General features: G+C 59.3%; 1 protein-coding gene across 2 annotated transcripts; it reads left to right on the plus strand.

The window, feature by feature from the left end:
* Positions 1–5,867: 5,867 nt before the first annotated feature.
* HOPX (HOP homeobox) lies at positions 5,868–9,489 on the plus strand. Of its 2 annotated transcripts, XM_084266950.1 has the most exons (3): positions 5,868–5,960; positions 6,048–6,226; positions 9,028–9,489. In XM_084266950.1, the coding sequence occupies exons 2-3, from the start codon at positions 6,083–6,085 to the stop codon at positions 9,103–9,105; spliced, it is 222 nt and encodes a 73-aa protein (XP_084123076.1). In that variant the 5' UTR covers positions 5,868–5,960; positions 6,048–6,082; the 3' UTR covers positions 9,106–9,489. The 2 variants fall into 2 exon arrangements, with proteins under 2 accessions (XP_084123076.1, XP_084123075.1); XM_084266949.1 differs by having other exon boundaries at positions 5,960–6,226.
* Positions 9,490–11,914: the final 2,425 nt, after the last annotated feature.

Raw genomic sequence — 11,914 nt, forward strand, 5'->3', positions numbered from 1 at the left:
CATCCCCTTCCAAGCTGCGAGCTGAGGGGAGATCTCCTCCTCCCCACCGCACCCCACTCTGCAAGGTGCCTCTTCCTTGGGTTTTTGGGGGCTTTTTTTAAAATTTGGGAGGCTTTTAAAATTTTTTTTGCCTAAAAATGCTTTCATCCCACCCCATTGGGACCCACAGGCCCTTTGAGCAAGGGGATCACAGGTCTCTGGCAGAGGATGCTCTGCCCCAGCCCCAGCCCTGCTCCTGCCCTGTTTCTCCAGGGGGTGGAGGGGCTGCACCCCAGGCAAGCCCCAGGAGCCATCCTGCCCTATACCCACCCCGCAGCGATTCAGGGATGACTAAACCCCACAGCAGAGTCGGGAACCTTCAGCCTGGACACTGGATTTGCAGGACACTCCATCAGCAACGCCAGCAGTGGGGCTGGGAGGGGAGGGGGGGAGGAGAAGGGAGCGGGGGGAAGGGATGAATAGGGACAGACGGACACCCCGGGACCCCCGTGGGGGCCGCACAGATGGAGGGCTGAGCTTGGTTTCCACCTCCCCTACCTTCACACCCCCCCATCCCCCGCGGCGAGCATCCCCCCGCCCCTCTCCTCTCCCCGGGGCCCGCATCCCGCAGCGAGCATCCCCCCGCCCCCCGCCCCTCTCCTCTGCCCGGGGCCCGCATCCCGCAGCGCGGCGGGACGAGCCCCGGCGGCTCCCGGTGCAGCCGCCCGCGGAGCCGTGCGGGGAGCCCTGCCAAGGCTCCGAGCGGGGCGAAACCTGAATTACCGGCCCCGAGAGCGGCTCCCGGGAGCTCCCGCGGTTCCCGGCAGGTTTTTCAGGTCCCCGCCTGTCACACGCAGCAGATATTTAAGCAGTCACCGGAGAGGGAGGGGGAACTGGACGGGCTCCGGCTTCTACGCAGCTCCCCGCCAGCTCCAGGTAAGCGGGGGGTGATGAGGGTGATGGAGGTGGGGGTGGGGGTGGGGGGTGGTGAGGGGCGATGAGGAGGATGGGGGGGTGGTGAGATTGATGGGGCTTGGTGGGAGGTGATGAGGAGTAGTGGGGGTGATGGAGGTGGTGGGGAGGAATGGAGAGGGTGGAGAAGGTGATGGGGGTTGGTGAGGGTGATGGGGGGATGGTGGGAGGTGATGAGGAGTGGTGATGGTGATGAGGGTAATGAGGGGTGGTCGGGGTGGTGGGGGTGATGGAGTGGTGAGAGGTGGTGGGGAAGGGTTGTGCTTGGGGATAGGTGGATGTGGACCCAGGAGCTGACTCGGTGCTGGAGAGGTTGGAGCAGCACCCGGATCAGGATGGGTGGGAAAAACCCTCACTCCTGGGATGGGGAGAAGGGCACTGGGCAGGCAGAGCCCCCACCATGGGGGTCCTACGGTACCACCGCGCTCACATTGGCTTCATTCCCATCAGATCACAGGGGATGAGGCAGAGCAGGCAGGGTACAGGATGCTTGGCAGGTGGTTTTTCCTTGTTTACAGCGGGGCTGGGTTTGTTTTGAAAGCCCAAGTCCCACCTCATCCTGTGCTTCCCATCCCGATGTTATCTGCAGCCACCCCGCAGCTGGGAGCCGGGGAAGGGACAGGGCTCTGGAGCAGGGAGAGGGAGGGCAGGAGGGCTCCTCACCCTTGGGAACTGCTGGTTGAGTCTCTGTGGCTGTAGGAAATAAGAGCTACAACCAGACCCAGCTGCCTCTGGTCTCATCCCAGTCCTGGCACTGGGGGAGCACTGGGAAAGGGGTGAAGCCCAACGGTGCTGAGAGTTTTCCCAGGGGGGGTTGGGGGCAGGGAATGGTTAGGAAGCTGTCAGACAGCTATTTGTGCGTCCATCACTCAGAACAGCGATGCTGAGCAAGCAGAGCCTGGGTCCTTTCTGGAAAAGCAGATGGGTTTTGCCAGGGGAGTGAAGGCTGACTGGGCAGGGACAGAAGGGTGTCTGTTCCTGCTGCAGGACAGAGCTGGGAGCCCTGATAGTAACCCCAGGGCGTCTCTGGGGAGCAGGATGCAACCTCAGGACATGGGAGGGAGATGTCTCCACCCCATAGCTCCCAGCTCACAGACAGGTCAGGTCCAATTGATTCTCAGGCATCCTGAGCCACCAATGTGCCCTCAAAGCCCAGGAGCCCAACCCCATCCTGGCTGCATCCCCAGGAGTGTGGGCAGCAGATGCAGAGAGGGGATTCTGCCCCTCTGCTCTGCTCTGGGGAGGCCTCACCTGCAGTGCTGGGTCCAGCTCTGGAGCCCTCAGCACGAGGACAGGGACCTCTTGGAGTGGGTCCCAAGGAGATGATGTGAGGGTTGGAGCCAGGGTTGGATGCTCTGGAGCCAGGCTGGGAGAGCTGGGCTGGTTCAGCCTGGTGAAGAGAAGGCTGCTTCTGGGGAGTGCTCCAAGCTGCTTCCCATTCCTGAAGGGACCTCCAGGAAAGCTGGGCAGGACAGTTTGTAAGGGCATGGAGCGATAAGAGGAGGGGTGATGGCTTTTAACTAAAGCAGGGCAGGTGTCCTGGCTCTGGCCAGGCCAGAGGTCACCTCCCCAAGCAGCCAGCCCAGGTGAGCTGAGTCAGCTCAGGCTGTTTTCCACAGCACCTGACATCATTTCCCCATAGAATGCCCAGGACATGGTTTTTTTAGGACTTAAGGAAGAAGTTCTTCCCTCTGAGGGTGGTGAGACCCTGGCTCAGGGTGCCCAGAGAGGTGGTGGAGGCCCCATCCCTGGAGACATTCAAGGTCAGGCTGGATGGGGGCTCTGAGCACCCTGCTCTAGTGAAGATGTCCCTGCTCACTGCAGGGTGGGACTGGGTGGGCTCTGAAGGTCCCTTCCTACCTAACCCAGCCTGGGATTCAGTGATTCTGTGATCACCAAGGACAGAGGTGCCCCCACCTCTCCGGTCCCTGTCCCCATGTTGGACACCCCAAAACATCTGATAAGACTTTCTCTTGCTGCAACTCGTGTCCACCAGCCATTCCCTGGGTCTCCTCCCTCCAGAACAGCCCTGGAGCTGCATGAACTGCCCTGCCAGCCACAGAGAGCGGGCTGGGTGCTGTCCCCACACAGCCATGCTGGCTGGAGCTGCCAGCAGCCCAGGTGACCCCCAAACCTCTTGGAAGCTTCATCCAGTGGCTGCTCCCACATCACACCACCTAAAACCAAGACAGCCAGTCAGAGCCAGGAGTGTGAGCTCCCTGGGGCTCAATGGCTGCAGCCCCCAGCTCCCCCCTCCCCCACCCCCCAAACCCCATCACTCCCCCCTCCACTGTTTCCAGCACCCAAGAGCTGGGTGCCACATGCTGCAAAGCACCCAGGGCTCAGGGAGCTCAGGGTGGGGGGGATGGATGACACACACCTCCAGGACCCTCAGGGCTTGGACCTCTTCCCAAAAAGCCATCCCACAGCCTTGAGAGGTAGAACTGTTCTCCTTCCAGAGCTGGGGCGGAGAGGAGGCAGGGAGGAACCAGCAGGCACCACATCCTGCGTGCTGGGGCTCCTGGAGCTGCCAGCAGTTTGGGAATACCGTATCCCAGGGGAAAACACCTCGGGAAGCTGGAGGGTTATCAGGCACAGACACTGCTGTGCAGGTGAGAGGAGGAAGCTGAGGCACGCGCTCGCTATGCAAATCAGCGCACACTCATTAGCATATGTTAATGAAGCAGGCTGCCAACCAGGAGGTATAAACCACAGGGCCTGTTGCTGCTGGTGCCTGATGCAGAGGTGATGGGTGAGGAGCTCCCTGGTGAGAAGGGCGGGTGGCTCGGGGTGCAGATTGGAGGTTGGGAAAGATTTCTCCACCAAAAGATTGGCCAGGACTGGGCTGCCCAGGGAGGTGGTGGAGCCACCATCCCTGGAGGGGTTCTACACCACGTGGCACTGCGGGACAACGGGTGAGCTGACGTGGTGTTGTTGGACAGACAGTTGGACTTGATGATCCTGGGGGTCTTTTCCAACCTTAAAGATCTGGTGGCTCTTTGAGTTGATGTGGGATGCTGACCGAGGTGGGAGGAAGGACTCTGTGGCCAGAGCCTGGCTTCACCCACACTCAGACCTCCTGGAGACCCCAGCAGCCACTGTGCTGCCCCCCAAGTCCCAGGGATCTCCTTCTCCCCCTGCCTTGTTTCCATGGGTCTCCAAATACCCAAGGCAGCCCCCAAGGGCCTCCAGCCAGCTAAACAGCCTTCACCTGCCCCCCCCACCAGCTCACACACCCAAGGGGTTGAACTTCGCTCCCTTCCCATGTGGATACCCTGGAGCAGAGCTGATGCTGGGAAGGCCCAGGGAGAGCTGTACCTGCAGTGCTGCATGGACAAGGCCCATTTGGGGCTAGGGGTGGTCTCCTCCCAGCCCACCCGGGGCGGTGGGGGATGCCTGCAGCCCACTCAGAGGTGCCCCAGCCTTACGCAAGCTCTGAGTTACTCTCAGTCCTCACTGGGTGACTCGAGCAGAGGGGCCCTTTCACAACCAGCCCCGCTCTATTTTAAGCCCTTGCTCAAACACCACAGGATGGTGGGGTGGTGCAACCTCCTGCGGCCACGGGACCTTTGCTCCAAGGAGAGGACCTCTGGAGAGTCCTGTCAGCCGGGGAGCTGGCTCTGCAAGCTGCAAGGCAGCTTTTGGAGCCCAGCCCCATGCCAGCAGTGCTGTCAGCAAGAGAGAGCCCCAGGGCCATCAGTACAACCCACAGTACCCAGTGGGATGATTTATCCATCAACCAGGGAAGCAGCTGGGATTACAGCTAGTCAGGATGCTGCCTGGGTTGCATCCCAGAGTCAAGGGGAAGCCAGATTGTGAGTCAGAGGCTGGGCTGGGGAGGGGAGCAGGGCACCCCAAAGAGCCCCACGGCCAACCAAGGGCTCCTGGCAGCACCAGAGAACCAGCAACACCAACCAGGCCTCCCAACAGAGGTGTGCCAGGCATCTTGGACAGGAGGAGAGCGGATCAAGAACAGCCACATATTTGCACCCAGCTCCTCCCTCCCACACCAGCACCCCAGGCTGCAGACACACAGAGATGATTCAGCACCCAGGGACCTCTGTGGGCTTTGGGTGGGGGGGTAACACCTTGTGTTTCAGTTGACCAAACTGGCAGGTTTCACCCTCTGCCACGTGGGAGAGACCTCGCAGCCCTGTGGGAGAGGGGTGTGGGACTTACACAAGGTTTTCTCACTTGGTTTCATGTGGGGTTTTGTGCCGAGTGGCGCAGGGCACAAGAGGGATGAAGGTTACTCTGGGGGGTGAGGGGGAAGGTGGGCTAATCAGGGGCACTGAGCATCGGATGCAGGTGGGTACCACTCTCCAAGGACTGACTGAGGAGCAGCGTGGCTGTGATTGATGGCATTAAACACCAGTAAGGACCAAGAGACTCACACAATCCCAGGATCCCCAGGGTGGAAAAGCCCTTTAAGCCCATGGAGTCCAACCGTCCCTGTCCTGTGCTGACCCAGATCTCTCAGTACCTCATCTACCTCAACCCCCTCATCCCCAGCTCTGTGGTGTCTGCCCATGCTGCTACGAGCATGAGGACCAGAGCAGGGAGCAGGAGGAAGAATGGGTGGTCCCTGGTCCCAAAGATCCACACCCTCTGGACTGTGATTCCCCTGCACAAGCTTCCCTGGTGACTGGAGAGAAGGGAATAAAACCCCCAAGCACTCAGCTGGATGCCAAGTAGCTGCCCCCTCACCCAGAGGATAAATAATGTTCTTTAATTAATGGCTTTAAATTAACTCCCCCCCCCCCAACATGCCCGCTGCTGTGACATCACTCCCAAGTGATGCCTGTGCCAAAACACAGCTGTAAACAGGACTCGTCCCCCTGGGAGTCAGAGGGCTATAAATACAGCCCTGGGGCGTGCTGAGCAGGGACAAGCTGCAGTTTCCTGCTGGCTGAGGATGGTGAGGCAGCTCAGCAGGGCGCTGCGGCGGGGAAACTGAGGCAGGAGTTTCAGGGGAGGGGCTCCCGGCTGAGCTCCCTTTGGGAAAGGAGGTGTGTTCTGCCGTGGGGGGTGGCAAGGATGGGGATGGCAAATCAAAGCGAACGGCTTGGACGGTGACAGCCAGTGGCTCTCCACAGTGCCTGGCCCCATCGTAGCCCTGTCCCCGGAGGAGATGGCCATGGAGAAGCCGGTGACTCCCACCGAGGAGCAGCTGGAGATCCTGGAGTACAACTTCTGCAAGGTGAACAAGCACCCCGACCCCACCACGCTGTGCCTCATCGCGGCGGAGACCGGGCTCTCCGAGGAGCAGACCCTGGTGAGCTGAGCCCCTCGGCCCCCCGTCAGCCCTGCTCCCCCCACATGCCTCCATACCCCCCCAGCACCTCCTGCCTTTCCTGTCTCTGTCGTACCCCTGCACCCTTCTGTGTCCCCCCCTTGCTTCTTCCTGCACCCCCATGCCCCACACTCTCTCTGTACCCTGCATACTCCTTACCACACTCCCCCCAAATGTTCTCTGCACCCCCAACCCCATGCTGCACCCACAGAGCCCTACAGCCCTCCCTGCACCCTACACCCCAGATACTCCTGCCCCATGTGCCCAAGCTCCTTCCATGCCCCTGTACCCCCCAGCTGTGTCCCTCTGCACAGTGTCCCACTGCGACCCTCATTCACCCCCTCCCTGCCAGCCCCATCCCCACCCGGGGAGGGGACACACATGCTGAGGGTCCCAGCTGCCTGGGGAGCCCCAAACACACAGACACCCCGTGCATCCTGAACACACCCCTGTGTGCACCCCGTGCATCCTGCACACACCCTGATGTGCACTGCCCGCTCCTCCCCACCCACTTCCCACAGGCTCCGGTGCCCCAAAGGGGCTGAGATCCTCCTGAAACAGGTGTGGGGTAGATGTGACCCCACAGATGCACTGTGAGGCTGAGCACTGTCCCCCTCACCACAATCAGCATCCCCGAACCCAGGTGTCCAGCCAGCCTGTCAGACTTAAAGCCCCCCACCCCCACCCCTCCAAATACCCCTCATAGGGACACACTGACTCTGCCTGGTGCTTCCACCAAGACCTCTGACCCATCAGGCTACCCTAGGCTTTGGAAGCTTGGAGTTGGGCTCCAAAAATCCCAGTTCTTCCCAGTTTTGCAGCTTTATGAGCTACCAGCCCTGGCACTGTGCTGATGGGCACCGGAAGACACCCCACTCCTGGGAAGCTGCCAAGCCTGGTTCCCTCTGGGAAAAGCCAAAGGGAGCTGGGAGCTGAGTGGGAAGCCGGTCCCAGGGCAGAGAGCTGGTGGAACATCCTTGGGCTGGAGGGGACAAGGAGACCCCTGCTCTGCTGTGCCTTGGAGTGCAGCAGGTACCCCATAGGTAACCTTGTGTAGCTCCAGGCCTGGAGGTTGGTGTCCCTGCCTGTGGCAGGGGGTTGGAGCTCTGTGCTCCTTGGGGTCCCTCCCAACCCAGACCAGGCTGGGATTCTGTGATTCTATGATTTCAGCACCCCTGAAACACCTCCTCCTCCTTAGAAACAGCATTGCTCCCATTGGCTTTCCTAAATCAGCTGTGAGCACAGGCTGTATGCACCCAGGACACCTCTGGAGATGTCTTACAGTCTCCCCTGACAGCCCCACAAATCCAGGGTGCTCCTAGAGATCTGGAGCTGAAGGTCACATTAGGGACAGGACGGAGCTGGGGGTGGTGAGCTGCAAAGGAGCCTGCATTGCGTAGGATGCGGGGAGGCATCGCAGCCGCCTTCCGGAACGTGCTACCGGCTGGTCATGAATAATTCAGGAGCTGAGAGATGTGAGGGGTCAGCAGGAGGTGGTGGGCTGAGATGGGGATACAGAGAGAGTGGTGAGGGGCTGGAAGGGGCTGCCCAGAGAGGGGGGGGTGTTGAAGGCCAGGTTGGATGGGACCTGGAGGTTGGTGTCCCTGCCTGTGGCAGGGGGTTGGAGCTCTGTGCTCCTTGGGGTCCCTCCCAACCCAGACCAGTCTGGGATTCTATGATAGGAAGTCAAATTTGTGGGGGGTGAAGAGGCTGTCCAAGGACGTGATCCGAGGCAGCGCTGAACGAGAGTGAGAGCACTGGGGTGTCTCCTTACAGACCACAATAGCTTCAAAAATAGCCCTGAACAAATATAGCAACAGAGTGAGCAGGGACAGGGCGAATCAAAGGCTCCTTCCCAAACAAAAGCCTGAGCTGCGCTTCCAGCACGCGAGTTCCATCTCTCCCCTTACGCTGTCCGGCCCCATCCCGAATCCACAGCTGCCTTGAAGGGGCACCAGCAGCTGGGGCAGCTCAGGGATGCTGAATCGCTGCAGAGCTGCCTATCACTCCATGGGCTGAGGGAGTTTTTAACCTGCTTTTATAAAACTATTTGTCCTCAAGACCACGGCCTGGCCACCCCTCTCACCCTCTCTGAATCCTAGAATCACAGAACCCCAGAGTGGTCTGGGTTGGGAGGGACCCCAAGGAGCACAGAGCTCCAACCCCCTGCCACAGGCAGGGACAACAACCTCCAGGCCTGGAGCTACACAAGGCTGCCCAGGGCCCCAGCCAACCTGGCCTTCAACAACCCCAGACACGGGGCACCCACCCCCTCTCTGGGCAGCCCCTGCCAGCCCCTCACCACTCTCTCTGCAAAGAACTTCCCCCTAAGATCTAATTTAAACCTTCCTTCCTTTAGCTTTAATCCATCCCCCTTGTCCACCCTTTGTGTCTACCCTCTTAACAAGCTGATTCCCCTCCTGTTTCTCTGCTCTGGTCACCCTCTGGTCAGCTTCTGGCTCCCCTTATTTTGGGACCTGTGGGGATGGTGGGGATGGTTTCCCTGCTCCATAGCCAAGCTCCTAGCTCTGTTTGCAAGAAAAACCTGTGCTGGCAGCAAGGGAGCAGTGACTCACCCACGCTGTCAGGCTCTGACGTGAGCAGGAGCAACGCCTTTCCGAGCGGGAAGGGCTGTCCTGCTGCCCACAGCCCCAGGAACCCGGCAGCACCTCGCTGGTCCCACGTGCTGTCCGGATCCGTCCTGCAGCCAAGGGTCTGCTCAGCCCATCACACTCAGTGTCTCTCTTTCCCCCCCCCGCCCTTTCCTGTTCTTTCCCTTCCAGAAATGGTTCAAGCAGCGCCTGGCAGAATGGAGGAAGGCAGAGGGGCTGCCCTCCGAGAGCGGCTCCGTCAGGGATTAGAGGGTGGACGCTGCCCCCATCCCTGTGCCCACTGGAAGTGATGGGGAAGCTCTTCAGAGCGGGTTCCTTTGGGGTTCTTCTCTTGTGATGCCTTCTGAGATGCAAAGCTGTACCCTGCTATTTAATATGTTCTATTTAAAGTGTACATAACCAGGGAGAAAAGATTATACAGAGATATCTATGTGTGTGCATGCAGCTTGGGAGGGCTGTGGAACCAGCCTAGCGGTCCCCACCCAGCACCAGTGCCAGCACTGGGCAGGGCAACCTTGTGCCCTTGTCTCAGGCTTGCCCAAAAAACTGCCCTGAAAGTTCAAAGATAGAAGCTGGGGAACAGATTCCTTTCCCTCCTGTGTGTGTCCCCTCCCTACCCAGAGACAAATTACCTGTCCCAGCAGAGAGGGGACAAGCCAAATGTGGTGGTTGGGTGGTCCCAGTTAGGTGGAGATGCCCGGGCCAGCTCTGGAAATGGTGGATAAGCACCCTCAAATGTGGGTCCCCCACTTCTGTTAAAGGCCACTAAAGGGAAAAAACTGGTTTGTTGGGTGTGTCCCCCCCAAGATGCTTTAATAAAACGCCAGGTTTTTGGTGAGGGGAGCTGTGTGGTGTCCTTGCTTGTGCTTCCTTGCCCCTTCCCAGGTTCCTCTGGGAGGGCAACACGTCTCCAAGGCACTGTGGCTTTTCCCTCTTGCCCCTTGCAGACATGGGCACCCAGGGCACCCAGAGGTCCACCCCTGGCAGCCCAGAGCCCCACACTCACCCCAAGCCCCGAGGTGATGGAGGCTGGTGGTGCTGCAGTGGTGGGGGGCAGATCCCAGCTGTATCCTGGCCCTTCCCAAGCAGGAGGGATGCAGCTGCACCAGGGCTCTTGCACAAAGCTCAAACTCCCCCCACCCTGGTAGAGGACAGGGCATGGGCTAAAATATAGCCAGCATCATCACACAGGGACCTTCCCTTGCTCAGGAGGTACCAGTATGGGATGGGGGCTGGCCTGCTGGGGAGCAGCGCATGGGAGAGGGACCTGGAGGTCCTGGGGATCAGCAGGATGAACAGAAGCCAGCAATGTGCCCTCATGGCCACAAAAGCCAATGGCATCCTGGTGGGTATGAGAAGGGGGGTGGTGAGGAGGCCAAGAGAGGTCCTTCTGCCCCTCTGCTCTGCCCTGGTGAGACCCCACCTGGAATGTTGTGTCCAGTTCTGGGCCCCTCAGCTCCAGAAGGACATAGAACTCCTTGGAAGAGCCCAGCACAGGGACACCAAGGTGATGGAGGGAGAGGAACCCTTTCCTTGTGAGGAGAGGCTGAGGGAGCTGGGCCTCTTTAGCCTGGAGGAGCCTGAGGGGTGACCCCATCACTGTCTATCAGTATGTGAAGGGTGAGAGTCAGGAGGCTGGAGCCAGGCTCTGCTCAGGGGTGGCAGCGACAGGACCAGGGGCAGCGGGTGCAGCTGGAGCAGAGGAGGTTCCATGGGAACATAAGGAGGAACTTTTTCCCTGTGAGGGTGAGGGAGCCCTGGGCCAGGCTGCCCAGAGAGGCTGGGGAGTCTCCTTCCCTGGAGACATTCACACCCACCTGAATGTGTTCCTGTGGGATTTAGTCTGGGTGATCCTGCTGTGGCAGGGGGTGGGACTGGATGAGCTTTTCAGGTCCCTTCCAAGTCCTAACCTTCTGTGATGCTGTGAAAAGGGTCCCAAACCTTCTGCTTAGTGGATTACCAAATCAATTAGTGGTTCCTCTGATTAATCTTCTTCAGGTTTGTGGTAACCTGCCTCTGCTCCTTCAGATGGACAATCAGCTTAACACAGGAAAGATTAAGACACATCAGCACTGAAACAGCCACAAGCTTGGGGAATCCTTTTCAGTTGTTGTTCCCCTTTATCAGCACTTCCCTTTGCAGTGTTTGTCCCTTGCTGGAGAGCATCTCCCCTGCAAGGAAAGGCTGAGTGAGCTGGGGCTGCTCAGCCTGGAGAAGAGAAGCTTGAGAGGGGATCTGATCTCTGATCCATCCCAGCATTTCCAAAGCCTGTACCAAAGCTTTGCTCCTTATCAAATCCAGCCCTGAATTTTGCAGCCTTTTGTGTTTCCCCTTCTGCCAGGAGCACAAGACTTTGAGTGTCACAAAAGGCTCTAAACTTTAGCAACAGATTTTGAAACCCAAGGTCAGGAGTGGTGTTGCATCAGTCCCCCACAAACAGTCAGCTTTGGTTGCCAGGCTGTGGAGAAAGAGTAAGGGTGAGGGAGCCCTGGGACAGGCTGCCCAGGGGGTGTGGAGTCTCCTTCTCTGGGAGAGATTCCAGCCCTGACCTGTCCTAGGGACCCTGCTTTGGCAGGGGGTTGGACCCCGTGGGCTCTGGAGGGACCTTCCCACCCCTATGAGCCTGTGACAGAGCAGCTCCTGTGCTGGTTTCCCCCAGCAGCTGTTTAGCTGCTTCTTTAACTATCACAGTAGGAAGAGAGATAAACCCCAGATAACCCATCCTGGGGTGAGAGGCTTCCCACATCAGGTCACATTCCCAGATCACAGAACCACAGACTGGTCAGGGCTGGAAGGGACCTCAAAGCCCATCCAGTCCCACCCCCTGCCATGGCAGGGACACCTCTCACCAGCCCAGGCTGCTCAAGGCCCCATCCAACCCGGCCTTAGACACCTCCAGGGAGGGGGCAGCCACCACCTCCCTGGGCACCCTGTGCCAGGGCCTCACCGCCCTCATAGGGAAGAATTTCCTCCTAATATCCAATCTAAATCTTCCCCCCTCCAATTTAAACCCATTCCCCCTCGTCCTGTCACTCCAGGCCCTTCTAAAAAGTCCCTC

Source organism: Gallinula chloropus (assembly GCF_964237585.1).
Source record: "Gallinula chloropus genome assembly, chromosome: 7".
Classification (NCBI taxonomy): domain Eukaryota; kingdom Metazoa; phylum Chordata; class Aves; order Gruiformes; family Rallidae; genus Gallinula; species Gallinula chloropus.